The sequence below is a fragment of the Haliotis cracherodii genome, unplaced genomic scaffold, assembly GCF_022045235.1.
Source record: "Haliotis cracherodii isolate W230 unplaced genomic scaffold, xgHalCrac1.p SCAF_18, whole genome shotgun sequence".
Classification (NCBI taxonomy): Eukaryota; Metazoa; Mollusca; class Gastropoda; order Lepetellida; family Haliotidae; genus Haliotis; species Haliotis cracherodii.
In genome coordinates this window covers 6326638-6351959 of record NW_027266273.1, presented here as the reverse complement: position 1 = coordinate 6351959, position 25322 = coordinate 6326638, and the positions used below count along the sequence as shown (strand labels likewise).

Below are 25322 nucleotides of genomic sequence, written 5' to 3'. Positions count from 1 at the left end.
TGGGTCAGTGGTTACCTGTGACTGGTTTGAACAGATAAAGACTGCCTCCCTGGACTAGTGGTAGAGCGTCTACCCGGAAAGCGGTTCGATCCCCGGCCATGTCATACCCAAAGACGTTAAAAGATGGTACTCGTTGTAAAAGATAAGCAACTGGTTGGCTTGGAGTCAGTTTACTGTGGGTGAGTGGGGTATTCATGTTAAACTGCAGCATGGTATATCAGTGTGCTAGCACTATAAAATGGCATTAGTCCAGACTAGTACAAGCAGCCACACACACACATGCATGCACATCGCTATATAAGTGCAATAATCTTGGATGTGATGTTCAACCTCAAATCCAATTCAACAAAGTCAGTAAGTGCGCTTGGCAGACTTGTTGCGGAAGGAACATGAATTTGTTCAAAAACATGATTTGCTTAAATTCATGTGTATGTTAACATGCCATTAAATGTAAAACTAAACATGAAAGTCTCTTCTTGTTTATTGGTCCTGTTATCAGTGTAATACGAGTCACCTCTCCAAAGCGATAACATTAGTTATACATAATACCATGACTTGGCCAATTTGTAATTCCAATTAAGGAATTTATACTGACATTTTCTTCTACCTTTGAGCAGAATATTGCCTAGATAAATCCCTGTTAAACTCTCATGGTGGGATGATATGAACCAAATGGATTCTAAAATACTTAAAGCAAAACAAATATAACTTGTGGTCAGAATTCAAATTTGATTTGCCCATAGGCCTGTAAGCATGGTAAGAATCTTCATATTTTCTTATGCTTGTTTGAAAACCGGCACTGGAATTAAGTAATTGGTTTTGTTTATAACATGAAATATGTTAACTTTTTTCATGTTGTTATAAAGTAATATTTGTTTTGGTGCAGTTCATGTCACTACAGCTGTGTTTATAAACATTGAATGAGCATACTTGGTGAGGTTGTGTTGACGGAATTATTAGAGGCCAATGCCCTTCTAGGTTTGAATGTACCAATATATTACCATGTTTTATCATGAACTAATGAAAATAATGACAGGCAGCTGTTGGTTTGTGTGAGTAAATACACAACTCACCGTTTATATATTGGATTTATTATAGTTTTATGTGTTAATGATTTAATAAGCTTGTTCAGTGCTGAATGTCGTCATTGAAATTTGCAAGGAAATGCATGAATACATGCATCGAGTTTTTACATGGTAACATTTGAGTTTGAGCATGTTGAGTGCATTCTTAAATGGCTTAATCATTAAATTATCAATGTGTTGATGCATTTAAGTGCTTGGTTCATCCACCAGAGTGCAAATTTAGTCTCTTCTGGTCATGTGTTTTGAATCCTTTTAGGATGTCCACTGATCGGACTGTCCAAAGTATTTAATTTAGCTATATGTGAAATAGGTGTACATTCTATTGCCCTGGAAATGCTTATTTACTGCGCCAAATACACACTTTACTATAGATAAAGTATAGGAAAATCTCTCCTTGTGTTAACAGCTTGGCATATGATAAAGGTATACTAATTACTGTAAAATAAGTAGTCTGCTCCGATTATCGATATGAAATGTTGGAGTGATAACCAGCAGTGATGTTAATTAAGCTTGCGTAATGGCTGCGAGGTATGTTGTGGTCATGTTGTGTTTAACACTATTTGTGCTGGTGGCAGTTTTATTATTCAAGTCAAAAGACAGTTATAGTCGTAAAAGTACCGATGCAGGAAATAGAATACTGTTTAAGTGCCATTGAAGCCAGTTCACTCACTTCCTTCGCGTAATATATTCATTATAAAAGCAGGTAATTTCATAATTCGGAATACGTAGAAAGACTATATGAACAAACCAGCCTAAACAGTGAGAATTTTAGATCAGGCAAATTTATGATCCCAGAAATAAAGTTCTATTATTTAAAAGTATGTAAGTCAAGTTTCGGTAATCCGACAATTGGGTTTAACGGACACTAATGATGGGAACCGATTAAATCAGTGATATTTAGACCTGTTAATCCAAAAGTCTCACACTCCGACTCAGACACACCTAATTTGCAATGAATTACCGAAATCACTCAATCACACAGTCTCGTTAATCCGACTCTGTGGTCATCTGCCCAGGAGTACACAGCCCTGTCTTTTGATGTGAGACGAGTTGGCATGTAGCTTCATGTTACAATGGCTGCAGAGAAACACTTGCTGAACAAGAAACAATTAATGCTTTAAATAAACAAAACATGATTAATATCAGATACAAGTTCTTGCTAATGCCGAGGACATCCCATTACAGGGCACGTCAGAAGGACCTTTTGTGAACTTTGACTAACCAATGAAATGACTAACAGGAAGTCGACATTGGCCACTAAGAAAGCAGCTTTCTTGAGCCTTGCGGCACAAGTTTCAAACTGGCATATTTTGAATCAGTCACACAGCCCGCAACCGTAGTTTTGTGTTGAGCTTTAGAGTTTGCATGATTAGAAAATATATTCCGCTAACAATGTAACATAACAATATGAACATTATTACGTGTTTGCATCATTATCTATCATGTAGTTGTCCAATTTTCGATCACAAAGGGTCATACTACTTAATTTTGTTTATCCGACATACTCATTAATCTGACTTAATCATCTGCATCCAACCATGTTGGATTAACAGGACTTTACTGTATCTACAAAATCCAAAGTAAAAATCCAAATGTAGCCCAGAACAAAGTTGCCAAATCATTCTAGACTTGAGTTGGATTTGCTTTATTGATTTGTTCGTTTTGGGATTGGAGACAGACTAGCAAATTTGGGCAAGTGAAGTTTAATTGTGTGTTCTGTCAACTTTTTCAGATTATTTTTGCTCCGAAGTATACGAACTTATTGATAGGCTGAGGGATTCTCCCATCATTATGATTGCTTATCATAATCAGGTCAAGGAAACAAGAAATATTTACAAGTGCCCTCATACTTTTCAAACAGTTGGGACGTGGCTGCACTGACACTTTGCATTTGACCTGGAATGTTTTACATACTTCCACACTAGGTATTTTATCTTGCTCTCTGTTGACTCCCTGATTCTCTGTATTGCAGATATCCAGTGGACAGGTGCCAGAACACGACGGACACCATTGTAGCCAGCTGAGGAGGCAGACAGCAGTGATGTCCAACAGGCTATAACAGGTGACGCTCACATTTTGTTAACTTGCGATTTCACGGTACCTATTTCCTATCTTAATCTTGTCTTAACAATGCATGTTGTAAATACAGTGAACAAACTTAAGATAATGTTTCATTAATGCAGGTGATCATCTTGTTAGATTTTCAAGCCAAATTGACATCCCAATTTGTTCACGAGGTTAAGATCTGGTTTTCAATATGGTTGGCATGTCAGCCATAGTGAAAACTTATGTTATAATATGGCCATTACTTGGTTATTTGTTTTCAGAATGAAATGAAATTTGGTATTTGTGTAGTTAGTAGTGGGGCTCATTTTTACCATGCTCAAATCTGATTTCTGCCTGGCCTTCTTACCAGCCATATTAAAAAGCTTATCATGGCCATAACTGTCATTTGGAATGAAATTTGGTACATGTCTAGTTAGCTCAACATATGTGATAGATTTCTTTTGATATTTTACATTTTGACCTTGTTTGGGGAATGCACTAAGTTTTCTCAAAGGCATATTGTCTCTGTAAACTTCCCAAAAATTGACAGAATGAGAAAAAATGAACTTGGGCATGTTCTGCATTTGATGACATATTTTGTTCAAATTATATCAATGACTTGATTGTCTGGTCCAGACTCGATTATTTACAGACCGCCGTCATATAGCTGGAACCAACCATGGTAATTATGCAGAAAATATTTGAATATCAATGCTGACAGCAATTTATTATGAGTATCCTTGGTGACATTTTAAACTGTTGTCCCCTGTTGTGATATTGCTGGAATATTGCTAAAAGTGACGTAAAACCATACTCACTCACTCACTTAAACTGTTGTCTACATATTTAGGTGAGCTTTGTACAGCTACCTATTCAGCGTATTTATTATTGATGTTATTGCATCATTAATTTTGAGTAAGTTGATAACCTAAGTGGTGCATTTTTATTGTCTGACAAGTTGGCAATTAGTTGCATCTTCCATTATGTGCAGCAGCAGGGTGATGTGGAACATATATTTGATAATCACTGTTTAGTGCATATACATTATATATCACTGTGAGATTGCTATAAGTTAACTGGTTGACTGACGAGTGATAAATTCCCTGAGCAGAGTTGCGTCCCTTAGGCACGCCAGAAACCTATGATTGTGGGTTCAAATCCCGGTTTGCCCCGATTTTGTTTCTAGGTTTGTCATCACCATACCCGTGCTCGTGGGTTTCACCAAAGTGGTAAATGTCTGAGACCTGCATCACTTCGGGCTTTCCTCCCACATTAAGCTGACATGCTGTAATATAACTGGAATACTGTTAAAAGCGGTGTTAAACCCAACTCACTCACTATGTAGTAGTGATATATCAAATGGATATCATAGTTCTGAAATAGATGTTTATGGTATATCATGATATATAGAATGTTCATACTGTTTTGCCAAATACCATGTTCACGTCTTCTTGAATTCATTTTCCACCATCATAGGGTTGAATTTCCATAACCTACATTATCTTGAATACTACATATTAATTTGATGATTATTACTTAAAAAAAGATATTTACATAAATTACTCGTCCCATGATGATTTAAGTAAAATAAACTTTTACTGTTTGATCTATTGAACATCCCTGTGGACAATTTATGGCCTCCGATGTCATTTGATATAACCCATTTGATCAATTTAATTACAAAATGTGCTTCATCACCTTGTGATCTTTGATCAGTGCTGATGCAAAACAGATTTATTTATATATTCCACACAGAATTGGCTTATATTATGCTTCCATTTGAATGATTGGAAGTTTGTAAACCAAATTCTTCTGTGTAAGCTATGAGCTTTCAACTTTGTTTTTTTACTTTACCAAGTGGATAGAGTGTTTTCATGTATGTTTGACTCCCAAGAAGTGAACACATTATGAAGATCATTGTGAGTGTTTCATGGTTTGCTGTCATTTGTCAGGAATGGTTGAAATATTTAACCTGATTCTCTTACTTTTCCTCCAGAATTTTATCCTTGTAACCTTTAGATGAGCAAACAGACATCTAAAACACAGTTGTGGTGCTGAGAAACCAAGAAACAAAATCAGGCATAACACAGTGATATAATTGAGAATCTTGTACTAAGTGACATTAAACCCAACTCTCACTCACTCACAAGGAAGAAAGCAGCCAGTATGGTTGACAACGGAGAAACTCCCTGAATGCGGTTTGTGTGATGAAAATAGCTCCAGTGCGTAATTATGCAGAAAATATTAGAATATCAATGCTGACAGCAGGATTTGTATATATGAAAAGAGTTTCTGAAGAAACCCACCTGAACTATTGAAAGGTTTTTAACAATGGGTTTTTACTATATCATTTTCAATGAACTCATGATGTTTTGGGTGTTCCTAAAACACATAAATAAGGCATGGCGTTACATGCTGCCTAGAACTAGAAGTGGTTCTTGAATGAACTTGTAAATAAATTTGAAATTTTATCCTGTTTGATTAACCTTACATGATATGGCATGTTTGTTTGTTGTTAACGCCGCACTCAGCAATATTCCAGCTATATGATGGCGGTCTGCAAATAATGGAATCTGGACCAGATAATCCAGCGATTGACATCATGTGCATTGATCTACGCAATTGGGATACGATGACATGCATCAATCCCCTTAGTTGCCTCTTTCGACAAGCATAGTCGCCTTTTACGGTAAGCATGGGTTGCTGAAGACATATTCTACCCCGGATCTTCATGGGTTCAATGATATGGCATGGGGTGCTATCGTTAACTCACAGGCCCCAGTGGGAATTCCAGGTTAGTTAGGTCCTCAGAAAGCTGTCTCATTTACCCCAACACTGTGTGATGTTGTTCATTTTATCAATCATTGGACTATTTTGTCCAGACTCATTATTCACAGGCCGCTGTGATATTGCTGAAATATTGCTGAGTGCAACAATAAGCAACAAACACAGGTCATTCCAATCAGATCAAGTTAAACAGATGGATTGGCAAGCACAAGACACAGCTTATGAAACATAGTCTATTAAGACTTGCCTCTTCACTCAGCTGTAAGGGGTACCCAGTAGGATCAGATGTGACAGCAAACCTTACAGTCAGCTAGTTTGTGTACTTCCCAGGGAGTTGAGAATGTAAGTTGAGTGCACGTTGACCCATTTACTGTGATAATAAGGTTGATACCTGTCTGTGGTGTGGAATTTTGTGCTTTATTAGTATCACATAGTTTAATTATGTATTACTATCATGTATATTCCCGGAGAATATGGAGATATCCCCCTCTCCAGTGCTTTGAGTTATGCAATGCGATATACATTAACCTGTAAACTAGTCACTGTTCACACTGCAGGTGGTTATTACATTTCATAATTGACTGGTGACTGAAATGATCATGATTTATTGTCACTTATCTGTTGTGCCTATAGTTAGTACAGTGTGAAGCTAAAAGCTAAGTTCAAGCAAGTAGACTGAACATTTTTTTATTCAGACTGATAGTCATATCTTATAAGTTTTGACTTTTTTGGAATCAAGCCATGCAGGTAAGCTGGATTATGACAGCAACCGAAAAATTACGCCCTTGAGAGGGAGTTAATACCTCTTGACAGGAGTGGTGAGGTGAGGTGAGGTGAAATATGGTTTAACGTCACCTTTGTATGTGTCTGTGTGTCTGCTTCTACTTCAGATAATAAGGCTTTATAGTGCTAGGTGGCATTAAACCAAACTCACTCAATCATTTTTTAGTGCAAACGAACTGAGATAGCATACCACAGTTTTAACATGAATACCCCTCTCAGACACAGTATACTGCTCTGACTGGGTTAGAATAGGTCTTCAGCAACCCATGCTTGTCTTAAGAGGAGACAGATGAGATCGGGTGGTCATGCTTGCTGTCTTGGTTGATGCATGTCATCTTATCCCTATTGCGTGGACCTATGCTCATGATATGAGTCACTGGATCATCTGATCCAGACTTTTACAGACTGCTGTCATATAGGTGGAATATTGCAGAGTGAGGTGTTAAACAACAAACAAACAAAAACATACTGCTCTGAACCCACACATCTTTGTTTCATCCCCTTGATGACGACGTTAGTATAAATCAAGGAGGACAAATATTTATTTAGAACTTGAGCTGTTGACCGATATTCATTGATAAAACATATTTCAGCATGGTAATTGGTAATTATGAATGATATATGATGTATATGCAGTCATAAAAAATAGATATCCTTTTCACAAAGGATGACAGGCAGATGTGTTGTGTAACACAAATGACAAGCAAATGCTCTGATCTATGAACATGTAGGTAAGGTTTTATATCCTTGACCTGGTTTGTAGGGGCATGTGTTTGACAGTGTTTATTCGTTTCATGGTGTAACATTTGATAATGTGGCTGCTGTTGTGTTAACATTTTACCACAATTTGCCATGAAGGAATTTGGGAATGATGATTACTATGATATTTGGATCATGCAGTTAGCACCAACCAGACGACAAAGGTCAACATGTTAAAAACCATCACCAGATAATTTTGAGTATACTTAATAAAAAAAATATATATAAGTTTTTGTACTCATGAATGTAAATGTGTGTAGGTAATACGTTGATTCCATTTATCATGCTAGTCGGTATCTTTGACCTTCATACTAGTTCCCTGTGGGAATATTGGGTTAGAATAGGTTCCCAACAACCTGTGTGTGTTGCATATTAAGTCAAATTTGTTGTAAGAGATTGAGAGGTAAACAGACCTAGTTCAAATGTTGATGAGACAAAACCTATTTGGATATTTACTGGACAATTACTACCTCTTTTTTTTTCTGTGTTTTCTGCAAAAATAATCTGCGATATACAAAAGATAATGTCATGTATAGGGCAGCAACGAATACACTATGACGCGAATAAGATTCGTATCATGAATATAGGGTAACGAATACGAATATATATTAACTAATACAATAACAAGTCAGCAGTTAATGTATTTTTTATGATATTCAGTGAAACAATAACAACATAAATTATTTGACATGGTTTGTTTATCATGAATTTATTATACATTTATATACTTCTCTTATCCAGGTACTAGTATCTGCTCAAATGCGACAATGACCAGTGACTACAATACTGTCAAATTAAATATAAAAAGAGTGTTGTCTTTGAAATCTATGCATATAATATGTTCTTATGTATATTATAAGGGTCAGGGTATGTAAATGCACATGACTGCATATTCATAAATATTCGATTCTGGTGACCACGGATCACGAATTCAATTCATGAATTGATACGGTTCGATTCACCGAATACGCGAGTGAATCGTAACAGCCCCAGTCATGTATATCTTCAGGCTTGGCACAGGGCATTTATGAAGATCAGGGTTTTACAGCCACCAGAGCTCCAGTTAAGCTACGTATCTGCGTAAAATACGCATCCGAAATGCAGAAATATGCAGTAATATAAAATCCAAGCATATCAAATACGCAACGAACATTACAGATACGCTCCAAAAATAAAACTTGTGCATATCATCAAAATATTGTGAAGTAACCCTGCATATTCAATTAGCAAATCAGCAACTTATTTTGAAATTATAAATTATTGCCAAACTCCACGATGACAGTTACATCATGATCATTTGCCATCACACTTTCTTGTGGAAGTATCGTGGTATCGTCCTATAAAGCTCTCGAACCCACACGACACCAGTTTGCAGGTACTAGATGAATAGTGTTTTTAAATATTTAACTTAAATACACTCTTGTTTAACACTATAAATCATAAACAACTACCATATACTAAAAGTGTTAGGTAGGCAGAGCATGCATGAACTATTGAGTAGGTCATCTACCCTCTAGGACTTCACTTCAGCTAAGCTGTGATCGTTTATAATGCTCATGAGTTACTGTTAACATGGAATTTTTTGCGACCGTTTTATTATTGCGAGTTTTGCGAACGAGACTCAAATGCAAAAATTAAAAGCGCAAAAATAAGTATAAATAATACATACATACTTTATTCATTGCAACACGTCATCAAATGTTGAAATCATCAACCAAAACCACAAGTTACTCAATAAGTTAAAAACACAAATGAATGCAGAATTGTCACACAATACATCACAAATGCCAGTGTAAACAGACCAATTAGTGTCACTGTTACCCCTTGCAATCCCTTCTGGTCAACTTTCCGGCCAATTCAGATTAACTAGCTTCTGAGAGAAGCTGTCTATTGTTTGGTAATCGAGGGGTCATCTTAACACGGCAACTTGCAAAAATATGTCGTCGCAGTATTGTCTTTGATGTGGTATTCGCAATATTTTAACAGAGCAGAAATAAAGCTATTTACAGTATTTGGATCCAAAAGGTGGCGTTGAAGTGAGGGATCCCTGTATGTTGTTCAGTTTTCATATGGAGAATAACTTGCCTTTTATTCTTTCATGCCACATGAGTTATGTGAACTGTGGCTTTTTTTTGATGTTATTCAGCATGTTCAGTGGAACGGTTCCAATTTGATCATGGATAATGCGTTCACTTTCTGCTCTACATAATGTCTACTAATAATTCATGTTTTGATCGTAAACAGTTTATCGTGTATACTTGATATATAGACAGTAATATACAAGCCATGGTTATCAAGGCCACTATTGTCACTTCTCTATCATGATTCATCACCAGTCTGATGTCAACAAATGAAGCCTAGGTGGGGATGGATGCATAGTATATAAAGAGCTGGAATTCACCATGCATGAGTTGCATCCCTTTGTCTTTCCAGGATCCTGTGAAATGAATGACATATTTGTATTGTTCCTGTGGGGATTTCGGGTTAGAACTGGACCCCAGCAACCTTTGCTGGTTTTAAAGGTGAAATATTGAATCAGGTGGTTGGGCTCAGTGACTTGGCAGTGTGGATCATTGTTCACAAATTGAATCATTCTATTTTCTGGTCTAAAATTGATTATTTGTAGGGTGCAGTCATGCTGATTGCGGCATTAGATAACACAAACAGCCATTTTTGTACATGTTGTACAGATCATAATCCTGGTTTGTCAAAATGTTGAAGGGGACATAAGTGGCCCAGTCGTCTAAGGCGCCGCGATTCGCTGTGCAGAGTTGTGTCCCTTATGCCATGTTATGCAGGCCAGAAACCTATGATTGTGGGTTCGAATCCCGGTTCGCCTTGATTATGTTTCTAGGTTTGTCAGCACCGTACCCGTGCTCGTGGGTTTCACCGAAGTGGTAAACGTCTAAGACCTGCATCAGTTCGGGCTTTCCTCCCACATGAAGCTGACACGCCGCGATATAACTGGAATACTGTTAAAAGCGGCGTTAAACCCAACTCACTCACTCACTTACTCAAAATGTTGAACATCTGCGACCTGATCTTTGTATAGTTGTCAGGAAAAAATTGGTTTTCATTTTAGAGGAGAGAAATGTATTGTGTTATAAAAGATTTCATGGACTATATCATGTATATGTTAGTCTATTTGTTGTCTATTTGTTAGTCTGTTTGTTCAGTGAAAGAAAAGATTGTCTTGGCATCCTTAGGTTTGTTTCTGTTTTATTGATGGCTCCCCTGACCTAGTTAGGGTCATCATACCGAGCCCATGACTTTCAGGTCCAGCTTCGAAATGTGCACAAGTATCTTGATAGTAAGTTGGAATATGATACATGATACAATACTTGAAAAGTCAATACTTAACATGTTTGAGAGCCATGTTTATTTGTATGCTTGTTGTTTAACGCTGCACTCGGCAATATTCACGCTATTTGACTGCGGAGTGTAAATAATCAAGTCTGTACCAGACAATCCATTGATTGACATCATGAGCATCAATCTACACCATTGGGATACGATAACATGCATCAACCAAGTCACCGACCCTGATCAACCGATCCCATTAATTGCCTCTTACGACGAGCATGGGTTGCTGAAGACCAGGAGCAATATTTAATCTTCAGTAGCAATGACTTAAGACCCATCTAATGATATCATGTACACTTGTGTTAATTAAACAACTACATATTGCTTGATAACCCTTGCACATAAAATCAATCATTCATTCATTTTCTTCCCAAGTGACACACATGTTCCATATAATTAAATGAATCGTTGGTTTTGATATGTGACCTCAGGATAAGACAAGTGAATTGTACACCTCTAGAGTTGAATTTTTTGTAGCTCATATACTCTTGTTGCAAAAAATATATGTAGGTGAGCTACAGAACCTTTTGATTATGTCGAGTCATGCCGTCATTTCCCAATCTCACGTGTTGTCTTTGGTGTATCATGTACAGCTATAAAAGTGCAAAAATCTTGACCGCAACGTTAAACCCTACCTCGCCTCGACTTGCCTCGCCTTGCTTCACCTCACCTCACCTCACCTCACCTCACCTCACCTCACCTCGCCTCACCTCACCTCACCTCACCTCACCTCACCTCATCTCATCTCATGTAGTGTTGTAGCATACCTTGCCCTACAAACTATTCACTGTGTATCATACAGTTGAGGCTCACATTTCATAATCTTGAGTGTTAGTAATATGATTACTCCAGGGTAGTCCAGGGTGGAAGAAGTCTTTGAGTATGTGTGTGTATCACAGTTAAGTACACAGAATACCAAGTCACTGGTCATCCTCAAATTTGTACTTGCCCTTTTTATACCACAGGTATATGATGCGGGGGGATATAGTCATTATCTGGTCTCTGTCCCGTCAGTCCTGTTTGTCCCGTCTGTCCTGTCGGTCTGTATTTCATTTCCGGAGCACCACTTGAAAACCGTGAAAGAATTTTCATCCCAACTTGGAACGTGTATAAAACAGGGCACGGGCTGAAGTGGTGCCTTTTGCTATTAATAGTATTATGGGGGCTGGGAAAAATTTGTCGTCTTTCCGTGACTCTTGTTTGTTTTGTCACAGTCATAAACTACAACCTTGGTATTTATGCAGAAAATCTTTGAATATCAATGCTTACAAGAACTTTTGTTAGTGGAAGACAGTGTTCACAGTTTAAACTGTTTGCAAGAATATCTTTGAGGCATTGATAATATTTATGGTAATAAATTGGACTGAGTATGGTGGCTATTGTTTTGAAACAATAAGCAGTTTTTGCAGTTGATATATTTCCTTAAATATGGTGTCTGTTCATTTCTTGATATACCTATTAATATGTAATAAGTTGCTTATAACTATTTATAAAATTGTAAACAATAGGACAACAGACTGAAAATACCAATATTGTTCCCACATGTTTCTGCTATTGCTTGTACACAACAGTTCATGTTTATCAGAACCTTTTATTGTATGTGAGCTGTAGCCGTGCATGGGTAGTTGATCTGAATACACATCACAGTGTTTTCAGGTCGATTCATTCAAACTGTCATGATGATTTTTTGTCAAATTTGGTAATATATATTTGAAATTAATCGAGGCCCTGGGTTCTTGAGGTTTACCCCTAAACATTCAACTTTTGACATAAGCTGTATAAAAAGGGCCAATTATTATGATTATTAAGAAGAACCAAAAGTTGATAACAAAATGATAAAGCCCTAGTGCCATTTGTCTGTAGCAAACACACTGCATCATACACCGCTCACAGTCTCCTGAAATAGCAGTCATATTGCTAATTGCGGCATTAGATAACACAAACATACCATTTTTGTACAGATCATAATCCTGGTTTGTCAAAATGTTGAACATCTGCAACCTGATCTTTGTATAGTTGTCAGGAAAAAAATGGTTTTCATTTTAGAGGAGAGAAATGTACAGTCAAGTCTTGTTAATGCGACACTCGTTAATCCGACAATCGGCTTTATCTGACACTAGTGATTGGAACTGATTAAATCAGTGCTATTTAAGCTCGTTAATCCGACAGTCTCGCACTCCGACTCCGACACACCTAATTTGCAATGAATTACCGATATCACTCATTAATCAGTCTAGTTAATCCGACACAGTGATCAGCGTACTCCATGGCCATCTGCCCGTAAGTACACAGCCAATTATCATGATTGTCTCCTGAAATATGTTGTAACTCCCTTTTCTTAAAAAAAGATGTAGGATATTGAAGCATTTGAGTGAACATTAAAGCATTTTTCATCAAGGTGTTGACGCGGGTTCAATTCTCCACTTGAGTACATTGTGTGGAGCTATCTGTGGTGTCATCTGATGCTACATGTTTATTGCTCAAATATTGCTGAAAACATTGTGAATTCTCACTTAATAATTTTTTTTGTAACTGTCTTACTTATCTTTTTTTACGTTAGGAAATCAGTATTGAATTTAATGTGAAGTCATGTTTCCATTTACAAACTTAAGGGTAACAACACACACCTACCTACAGAGTCATCTTTGTTCAGGGCAAATAGCTAAAATGACGTCTCTGTACATTTGTGTCATGTTAAAAGTACATGTCGTCGACCTTGTTTGATCAACCCACTGACATGACTAAAGACAAAAGCATGAAGGATGTCACAGTATTAGACACGACCACTCATCGGTCCTGACATTGCTTGTTATTACCAAACTTGATAGAACTCTGATTGCAATGAGATTTATTTCACTTTTGGTGATAAAGTCTCTGACACATTCTTGTGGAAATACAGCCATATCCATATCATTAGTTAAAATCAGCTTCAAGCAGGTAAGGCAGAGGGGGTTTTCCTCAATGTCTAAAGATGGGACTGGGGGATACATTAGCAGGTGTTCCTCAAACCATTACTATGGGCAAACACTAATTGAGTTTCTTTTAGTTCTTTTGCACTAATGTTGTTGTACAAGTATCACCTTGATAAGCACAGTGACCTTTTAACCCAAGGTGACTGTGTGTCGTCATACCCTGACATGAACAGACATTACTCATGATATCAACCACGGGTTTGTCTGGACCCAACTTCCTTATTTACAGGCTGACATGATATACCGGTAGGTGGAATACTGCTGTATTAAAAAAGTAAGAAAGATGTGCTGACTACCAGAGTCTGGGAGGCAGCTATGCCAGTCAGAGTCTGACCAACTAATTGTATAGCTTTAAGACTGTCATTAAATGTAGTAATATTGATTTATTGATACAGTCTATCCATACTGTACTCTAGCACACAATAGTAATATTGTTACTATCAGTTTTGTAGCTACACCTTGAATTCATTTCTTTTCATTGACTTTTATGTATTTCTCAACAATGGTGCCATTAGATAGTCCTATTGAGACATCAGGCTAAATAAAAAAAATGAGAAACTTGAATGATAACATAATCAAAATTGACACCTTTTGATAACTCATTCACAAATCTGGTCTTGATCGTGCATCATGAACTGCTGTCTTTAACACTCTGTAGTAGCACATAAGGTTATATATCAATATATAATGATGGTTATCAGCCATTTTGATTCCTTCTGAAATCACCAATCAGTGACAGTCTAAGAGTATGTTTCTGGTACTGTCAGGGTGTTAAATAGCCCTATTGTCTTGGAGGATACTATAACTGTTTTATCAAGTATCTCAATGGGGTCCTCTCTTCTACCAGCATATAATACATAGTGTTTCTACCACTTCCTTGAAGAGATTGCTGTTCCACAATGGTGTCAGACACTGTTGCTGAAAGTCACAACAAAGCCATATTGTTTACCCCCAGTAGAGCTGGCCTTGCTCTGTGTGACATGGAACAGCAATTGCTGGAATTCCCCACCGAGCCTGAAATCAGACTATTTTGGCTTCACAGGTGTGTGAGGATAGGAAGGTCAATGCTGTACAGCTCTAGACGTCTGAAATGTGTCTATTTACTCTTGGCATGTTGGTTCTTATCGAGGTATTTGTTATTCACCACATCTGTTATGAGCAAATCTATGTAACATCTTTTGAGTGCTAGCCTGGTTGCCAGATGGATTACAGATCAGCATATCGGCTTCCTGTCCATCTACCCTGGTTCATCCATCTATCAACCTTGTTATCCTAATAAAGCCCATTCTGAACCACATGCTCTACTGCTCATGTGAACCATCCAACCATTCATCTGCTCAGGTGAACCATCCATCTGCTCAGGTGAACCATCCGTCTGCTCATGTGAACCATCCATCTGCTCATGTGAACCATCCGTCTACTCATGTGAACCATCCGTCTGCTCATGTAAACCATCCGTCTGCTCAGGTGAACCATCCGTCTGCTCATGTGAACCATCCGTCTGCTCATGTGAACCATCCGTCTGCTCATGTGAACCATCCATCTGCTCATGCTCAACCATCCGTTTTTGCATCTAATCCTAATCTATTCAGTTAGACTTCAGCTATTCTCATCATTCTTTCAACTATTCTAAATCTATTCATCAGCTATTCCTATCTATCTTTCAACTATTCTAAATCTATTCATCAGCAATTCCTATCTATCTTTCAACTATTCCTAATCTATTCATCAGCTATTTCTAACCCATCTTTCAACTATTCCTAATCTAGTCATCAGCTATTTCTAACCCATCTTTCACCTATTCCTAATCTAGTCATCAGCTATTCCTATCTATCTTTCAACTATTCTAAATCTATTCATCAGCTATTCCTATCTGTCTTTCAACTATCCCTAATCTATTCATCAGCTATTTCTAACCCATCTTTCAACTATTCCTAATCTATTCCTATCCATCTTTTCCTATCTGCTATCTTTTTTAGCTATTATTTATCTGTTCTTCAGCTATTTCTAACCCATCTTTCATCTTTTCCTAGTCCATCCTGTTCATCCTACCTAAGCCATCAGTGCACCCAGTGTTCCCGTTTACTGGTAATTACCAGTTTTTTACCAGTAAAATGAGGCTTGGACTGGTAATTCATGTGAGTACCAGTATTTTTTTAAGTTGCCACTCCACTAGGACTGGCAGTTTCAAAAGCCAACGGGAACACTGTGCTTCTTGAAGTGGTTATTTTCTTCTCATGTCCTCCCCTTGGCATATTCAAATTTGTTATCTCATTTCATATGCGTGTATACACCAGGCATCCCTGCTGATCTCTTGCCAAGTTCTGTTGTGAATCATTGAGTACTTCTCAGAGAGCAGAATGAATGTTACGGAACACATGTTAATTGTCCACACCTTTTAATAGGCTGCCTGGGTTTTGTAAATCTTGCACTCAAGTGGCTCACTTGGCTGAGCACCAATCTTGGTATAGAGTATGGGGGGTACTTAATATTTCACAGTGTTGGGAACAAAGCTCCCTCAGATCTGGCCAATATAGCAAGATATGATTAATTTTGGTGATAGATTTGTACATCGGCAGTGCAAATCAAGATGAAACTGCTGATGGTTGTTGGTCATTGGCAAGCTTTCTCCGGTTGACACTACATAACAATTGGAAATCTGTGTGGCACTTCTCCAGAGGACTTCTACATCATGGCCTGGAATACAAAAGTAACTTAATTAGCTGTCTGCTTCCATAAAACATTAGTTAGTTTGCCACATTTGTGTACTGTCATGCTCCCTTTAGTTTTTGTTTGAATAGGGCAAGTGGAGGTCACATTGACATGGTGCCGATGTCCTTCAAAACACGGACCAGATTTGTGGAGAATATTCCTAAGCCAACTTTATAGGCTAACAATGAAGACCAGACGTGGCACATGTACATATTTGGACAGACAATTTGTTTAGGTGGCAGCACCATAAATATATGTATGATTTCTGAAAAATACTACTATTATGACCATTACCTTTAACTTGTTTTTTTGTAAAATAGAAGGATCTTTAAACAAATAATTGTTTTTGGTTCTTTTGGCCACTTAATATGTTAAACAACACTTGCAACAAAAGCCGAATATTTGTGCTTATGACGTTGACTAATTGTGTTATCCCTGTAGAACAGTTACAGCATTGGAATGTTACGAGCCTGCCAGGTTGTAGAAATATGGAAAGTATTTTGCGATGAATTAGTGCTTCCCATTCTGCTGATGGGGTATGGAAGGTGATGGAGCAGTGTGAAAGTGGAACTATTCCTGGAGGTTCTGAAGGCATCAGTGTCGGCATTATTGTCGTCTTGTGTTGTGGATGATGGTGTTCCCACTAACTGCCAGTGACAGTAAGCCAGAGTGCCGGTAGCGGGCTGAGTCTAGCTGTGAGTATTGCCAGCATGGATCTGGCTCTTCAATCTGGCGCAGAATGATTTGTACCTTATTCTTCGTTCCTGGTGCCAAGAATGGCCAAAGAACCTGCTGCTCTCATTGTGTATTTTTAGATCTTGTAAGAAAGAAAAGTAAAGTGTATATTCTAAAACATGTTATGCGATTTCTATGTAATTTTGTTTGACTGTCAGCAGGTTATGGAACAATGATGATGTGATAGTGTCAAGTTTATGATGATTGGATGATGATGATGATGATGATGATGGAGGTGGTGGTGATGAATTTGACGATTATTATTTATATGAGTAAGTTTAATGCTGTTCAATGCTGCTTTGAACAATATTTCATTTATTATGACACGGCAAGTCAACTTCATGTTGGAAGACACTCCTAAAGTGATGCAGGTCTTTTACCACTTTGGTGGTACCCCCGAGCATGGGCAAACAAAGAAACAAAATCACGGCAAATCTGAGATTCAGACCCACGATCCATAGGTTTCTGGCCTGCCTAATGGATGCAACTTCCTCAGTGAATTGTGGCGCCTAAGATGACAGGACCACCTGTGCCCCAATAGGATGATGAGGATGGGGAATGCATGATAATAGCGATTTGTCAAGGAGAAGAGACTCTGTTCAGCTTTATGTGATTCATATGTACATATTAATACCACACAGATCAACACATCTCAAACTTCACATCCTTGGTGTAAACAAGACCTTGAAATATTCCGATTGCTCTTTGGAGTTTAGCCCATAGTTGAGTACAACCGTGTGGGTGTTGTCAGATCAGTTTAGACAGGCATGGTGTTAAGCGAAAGATGGGTACATTGTCTTGAATGTGATATGTCTATCCTTAGCAGAGTTGAGACAGATGGGTCTTGGCTTGCCAGGCAGAGGTTACAACTACAAGATACTTTTGACAATGAGAAAGTTCTTCTGAGATAACTTAAATCACTTGTCTAGTAGAGTGTTCTATTTTTAAGTTTATCCTCAAAAATGTTTGTGGCAAAAACAGGTTTGCACTTGATTACCTATATACATCAGGAGTTGAAGATGCCAAGTTTAGGAAAGGCATGTTGTTATGTGTGTGTTTGTTTTGCACATGGAGGGTTAGCCTAGTTGTTAAAGTGTTTGCTTGTCATGCTGAAGACTCGAGTTCTAATGCTCAAATGGGCAGAATGTGTAAAGCTGGTCAGTTCCTGCTGGAATACTGCCAAAGGTTATAAACCTTGGTTGCGGAGGGTAGTTGGAAGGGTGACTGCGTTCAACAGCTTGACTCCTGAGAGTTTCTGAGGCTCATGTAGCTCATATGGTGTCTCCTTAGGCATGTGACTTTGTTCAAACTAGTTCTCAGTTCACCCTGCAAAGAATGGGTAAGCGGTAAGATGAGATTCTTGTGGCTCACAGGCAGCTTGTGTTTTATATATACTCTCCGGGGTGCTGAGAATGAAATCAAGTGCACACTGATCCACTGACTGGAGTGGGGCGGTCGGGTAGCCTCGTGGTTAAAGCATTCGCTCGTCACGCCGAAGACCCGGGTTCAAATCCCAACATGGGTACAATGTGTGAAGCCCATTTCTGGTATCCCCCGCCGTGATGTTGCTGGAATATTGCTAAAAGCGGCGTAAAACCTCACTCACTCACTCACTGACTGGAGTAATAATGTAGCACTTCAAGCATGTTTTAGGGCATGGATATGGCATGTTGTTGTTGCTGCTGCTGATATTGCTGCTGATATTAAAGCTCTGTTAAACCGGACACTCACTCTCTGACTCGCTCACTTATGTGTATTATTGTGTTAGAAGTAAGACCATTTTTTATTGAGGACCAGCTGACAACTGTTCTGCTGCATTGTTAGGTACTCATCATGCTCATATGATATTCACATACTTTTTCAATGAAAGTTTAGTGTAATACATATTTTCTCATATGAAATATATTGATATTTAGGAGGATTGTGAAGTGGTCCTTGTCATAAACTGAATGTGAAGAATGAAATATGTAATGGTCCTATGATCAATACATTTAAAATTAAGCCTTAGGCAAATCCTTTGAATCTACTAATGCCAAAATATTTTGCAGAAATGTTTTCAATAGATTTTGTTCAGAACATAAAGATGTTTATAGACAAATTATATGAAACCAACAAAATTATGGCTGGCAGATAATTTCTAACGTTGAATCAGTTGCTTCACTTTGTGCACCTTTGCATTCAAAGCTTACAACACTGAAAAAGTAGAACACAAACATGCCTTCGTGTTCTGTCATTATTTCTAGCCTGTTTGGGTTTTAATGCAGATTTGTTGTCTACTCAAATATTAGGCAGTATACTTATGTTTCGTGCAAAGTGTTTGTTTAACCAATTTTTTTGATGATTTTGAAAGTCATTGCTAAGGTACTTGTTAATGACTTTGAAAGTCTTTGCTAAAAGTACATTACTTTGCACTGACCTTGACCTTGACCTTGGCAAAACACACACAAGCTGTGTGTCCAGAGAGTAGGTATGGCCTTGAACACTTATCATTTATTCGGTTACTCATGTTTGAAAAAAGGGGTCCTGTACTCCTCTTTTGTGGTATTTTGATGTAGGCACCTCCTCTGTTTTCTATTTTTAACATTAGGGTTGTGACAAGCACCCCTTGATTTCCTTGCTTCATATTGAACACTGTATATTACATGGTCGTCGCATGACAGATATCGTTGCCTTCAAAACAGATGGTAATCATATTTAATGGAAAACAAAGATTCTTGGGGTTTAATGTGTAATTTGAAAATGAAGTATGATGTGTCTTGTTAATAAGGTTCATAACGGGGATTCTACATAACTTTGCCAATCTTTATCTTAATGGGAAAACAACAGGTGACTGTGCTTGTTGATAGTTCAGGCATACCAGATGTCCACAGCAACTCAAGGTAGGTGGATGGTAGGCACGTTTGAGTGTCAAGAATGATTTTAATTAATAATATAGTAATATGATAATGTCAATATCAGGTAAGTTTTAACATGTTTAATGGATATAAGTTATGAGACTGTTCTTTGTTTATCAAAATTTGGACTTTAATGTTCATATTGAACATATCTTTGCATGAACACGTAAAACTGACCCACTTTCTATGTCACGTAATCAAAAATATTTACCATATTGAGCTTTGAATGTCAAATACATATTTCAAAGTTATCATCAAAATTATGATGTTTGATTTTTGTAAATATTTATTAATCAAAATTTGGACTTAAATGTTCATTTTGAACATATCTTTGCATGAACACGTAAAACTGACCCACTTTCTTTGTCACTTAATCAAAAATAATTACCATATTAAGCTTTGAATGCCAAATACATATTTCAAAGTTATCATCAAAATTATGATGTTTGATTTTTGTAAATATTTATTATTAAAGTGGTCATCAGGAAACATGTCACTTCCCCAATATTTGATGGATAGCTCAATCTGGGGAATGTTTCCTGTCTTATAGTAGTCCTACTGGTTTTCCCTTTGTCCTGGGAGTTTTGTTGTGTGTTTCTAACACTGACAGGTGTTAGATTATCAGTTGCCTGCTTACAGATAAGGCAGGGACAAAGCTTTTTGTCAGTACAGTTTTGTAAAGATGATCTCCTGTCACAGGAATTTATTTAGCTGTTGGTACTTAAGAACCAGCATGGGTACCAAAGTATAATCTCTGCTTTCCCCAAAAGAATTGAGGTGAAAGAAAATGTTTCACTGAAATAAATATGTTTTTTTTTAACATATTAAGAAAGATTTATTATTCTTTTGTGTTGTTTAGTATGGTTATTTTTATGGATGAACTTCTTTTTGTGGATGTCCAAATGAAGCAAGAACCCTTTCTAGACATTAAAACCCCACCAACCAAGAGTATCAACTTTCCCAACAACAAAGCCCACTGATGTGGTTGGCAGTGTAGTACATTGATCATGATAGCCTATTTCTTGGGGATGATAACCTTTTTTGTGATGAAGACAAGAATAGAAAAGTATTGATCTGACTGAGGATATAATCCCATGGAAGAAAACATGCAAACTACTCTCTTAAAAGCAAATATTCTGTGGTAATAAAATTTGTGTGTCCTTGTACTTTACACCATGATTGAGTGTCCTCCCTTTGACCTCCCTTTGTTGCCAGTGTGTTACTTTTTGACGAGACATGAAGGACTAATAGATGTTCCTCGACATTAAGATGTTCGTGACACAATTATGTGATCCAATGCAAAGATGTTCTTAGACACAATGACTTGACCTGACACAATGACTTGACCTGACACAATGACTTGACCTGACACAATGACTTGACCTGACACAATGACTCTCCACCCAAAGATGTGACCTGACACAAAGATGTGACCTGACACAAAGATGTGACCTGACACGAAGATGTGACCTGACACGAAGATGTGACCTGACACAAAGATGTGACCTGACACGAAGATGTGACCTGACACAAAGATGTGACCTGACACGAAGATGTGACCTGACACGAAGATGTGACCTGACACAAAGATGTGACTTGACACAAAGATGTGACCTGACACAAAGATGTGACCTGACACAATGACTCTCCACACAAAGATGTGACCTGACACAAAGATGTGACCTGACACAATGATATGACCTGACACAAAGATGTGACCTGACACAATGATATGACGTGCGACAACAATGCTCCCTGACACAATGATGTGACCTGACATAATGATCCTCCACACAAAGATGTGACCTGACATCATGATTGTCTTTGACACGAAGATGTGACCTGACACGAAGATGTGACCTGACACAATGATCCTCGGCTCAAAGATGTGACCTGACATCATGATTGTCTTTGACACGAAGATGTGACCTGACACGATGATCCTCGACACAAAAATGTGACCTGCCACAAAGATGTTACCTGACACAATGATACTCGGCTCAGAGATGTGACCTGACATGATGATGTGACCTGACGATGTGACCTGACACAATGATCCTCAACTCAAAGATGTGACCTGACACGAAGATGTTTCCTGACATCATGAATGTCTTTGACACGAAGATGTGACCTGACACAAAGATGTGACCTGACACAAAGATGTGACCTGACACAAAGATGTGACCTGACACAATGACTCTCCACACATAGATGTGACCTGACACAAAGATGTGACCTGACACAATGATATGACCTGACACAAAGATGTGACCTGACACAAAGATGTGACCTGACACAATGATATGACGTGTGACAACAATGCTCCCTGACACAATGATGTGACCTGACATAATGATCCTCCACACAAAGATGTGACCTGACATCATGATTGTCTTTGACACGAAGATGTGACCTGACACGAAGATGTGACCTGACACAATGATCCTCGGCTCAAAGATGTGACCTGTCATCATGATTGTCTTTGACACGAAGATGTGACCTGACACGATGATCCTCGACACAAAAATGTGACCTGCCACAAAGATGTTACCTGACACAATGATACTCGGCTCAGAGATGTGACCTGACATGATGATGTGACCTGACACAATGATCCTCAACTCAAAGATGTGACCTGACACGAAGATGTTTCCTGACATCATGAATGTCTTTGACACGAAGATGTGACCTGACACAAAGATGTTACCTGACACAAAGATGTTACCTGACACAATGATCTCGACTCAAAAGATGTGACCTGACACGAAGATGTGACCTGACACAATGATCTTCGACTGAAAGATGTGACCTGACACAAAGATGTGACCTAACACAATGATCCTCGGCTCAAAGATGTGACCTGACATCATGATTGTTTTTGACACGAAGATGTGACCTGACACGAAGATGTGACCTGACACGATGATCCTCGACACAAAGATGTGACCTGACACGATGATCCTCGACTCAAAGATGTGACCTGACACAAAGATGTGACATGACAGAATAATGTGACCCGACATGCTGATACAAAGATGTGATCAGGGTAAGAACTTGGGCTGAATTCACTTAATCACTGACTTAATATTCCATGACTGACAATACCTTTGTTTGTAGTGTCCCAAGGTTCAGTAGGTTTGGGGGTTTTAAATCTTAATTGAACATAAAGATTGTGACACGAACCCTGAGTTTCATTACTTTCATAAAAACTACTTTCCGTATCAGCATTCATAGTTTCTTGGTTATGAACATAAACATACACAAATATTGATTTTGTTTTATCGATTGATCTTGAAATAGACAGTTGAGCTGTTCAGTGCAATGTTGTAGATGCTGGTTGCACAGTATGTGTGAAATACCAGGATTTGGGAAATATTTTAATCAAGTCGATTAAATAGACTGCTGGTGAAGTTGCCCTTTCAGCATGGTTGGGTATTAGTGGCGTGGAATATGCACCAAGAAATTAATTGCATGTAATTTGAGAAATATTTTGCCATAAGAGAAATGGAAATGCAGACTGACTTAAGTTCTAAGTGAGATGTCGGAAGCTGAAAGAAGCACCACGATGCTCAACCTCTGCAGACCAAATCAGAAAAATGAATCGATGGTCCAAAAATGTCTATGATGTCTGGTCTTATAAGTATATACGCTTGGATTCTGGCATAGAACCTGCCCCTAGTGACGCCTAGAGATCCTGGGATAGTACTTATCCCTGCATGGATCTCGGGATAGAACTAGCCCCTAGTGTTGCCCAGAGATCCTGGAATAGTACTTATCCCTGCATGGATCTCGGGATAGAACTAGCCCCTAGTGTTGCCTAAAGATCCTGGAATAGTACTTATCCCTGCATGGATCTCGGGATAGAACTAGCCCCTAGTGTTGCCTAAAGATCCTGAGAAAGAACTTATCCCTGCATGGATCTCGGGATAGAACTAGCCCCTAGTGACGCCTAGAGATCCTGGAATAGTACTTATCCCTGCATGGATCTCGGGATAGAACTAGCCCCTAGTGTTGCCTAGAGATCCTGGGATAGAACTTATCCCTGCATGGATCTCAGGATAGAACTAGCCCCAAGTGTTGCCTAGAGATCCTGGAATAGTACTTATCCCTGCATGGATCTCGGGATAGAACTAGCCCCTTGTGTTATTTAGAGATCCTGGGATAGAACTTATCCCTGCATGGATCTCGGGATAGAACTAGCCCCTAGTGTTGCCTAGAGATCCTGGAATAGTACTTATCCCTGCATGGATCTTGGGATAGAACTAGCCCCTAGTGTTGCCTAAAGATCCTGGGAAAGAACTTATCCCTGCATGGATCTCGGGATAGAACTAGCCCATAGTGACGCCTAGAGATCCTGGAATAGAACTTATCCCTGCATGGATCTCAGGATAGAACTAGCCCCTAGTGTTGCCTAGAGATCCTGGGATAGAACTTATCCCTGCATGGATCTCGGGATAGAACTAGCCCAAAGTGTTGCCTTGAGATCCTGGAATAGTACTTATCCCTACATGGATCTCGGGATAGAGCTAGCCCCTAGTATTGCCAAGAGATCCTGGGATAGTACTTATCCCTACATGGATCTCGGGGTAGAACTAGCCTAAAGTGTCGCCTAGAGATCCTGGGATAATACTTATCCCTATATGGATCTCGGGATAGAACTAGCCCCTAGTGTTGCCTAGAGATCCTGGAATAGTACTTATCCCTGCATGGATCTTGGGATAGAACTAGCCCTGGTTATTCTCGGGTAAACAGTGGGGGGAACTGTTCCAGTATGAGGTAAGGCGGAACTGTTGCAATGTTATATGTGAGAATGTTGCTCTGAGTGTAATGCATGATTAAGCTAAATAGATTTGGTGTTAATTAAGATTTCTTTCAAATAAATAAATTTATTTAATTCTATGTGGTACAGCCGACATTGGAAGTGTGTCCTATTATTCAATGCACTTTCCGCATGTTGGGTTTGAACTTGAAATAAATCCAGATGCTTGGAATTCTTAGTTTACATTATTGTGAGTGATTTGTAGTATACACAGGGCGGTTGGGTAGCCTAGTGGTTAAAGCGTGCGCTCGTCACGCTAACGACCCGGGATCGATTCCCGACATGGGTACAATGTGTGAAGCCCATTTCTGGTGTCCCCCAGCCGTGATGTTGCTGGAATATTGCTCAAAGCAGCGTAAAACCATAC

The 25322-nt window shown here is 38.5% G+C and overlaps 2 protein-coding genes across 10 annotated transcripts in view; one reads left to right on the top strand and one right to left on the bottom strand.

Moving 5' to 3' along the window:
- Positions 1-25322, top strand: part of LOC139465708 (sodium-driven chloride bicarbonate exchanger-like) — a 139368-nt gene that overhangs the window by 26555 nt on the left and 87491 nt on the right. For 8 of the 9 annotated variants that reach the window (XM_071247517.1, XM_071247516.1, XM_071247526.1 and 5 more), the window contains exon 2: positions 3058-3147. The gene's annotated coding sequence lies outside the window, so the exon portion shown is untranslated. Of the gene's footprint in view, positions 1-3057; positions 3148-17042; positions 17203-25322 lie in introns of those variants that run through there. The other variant, XM_071247521.1, reaches the window with a different exon arrangement.
- On the bottom strand, positions 21401-22036 carry LOC139466015 (uncharacterized). The gene has a single exon (XM_071248030.1). It carries the CDS (start codon positions 22034-22036, stop codon positions 21401-21403), a length of 636 nt encoding a protein of 211 aa, XP_071104131.1.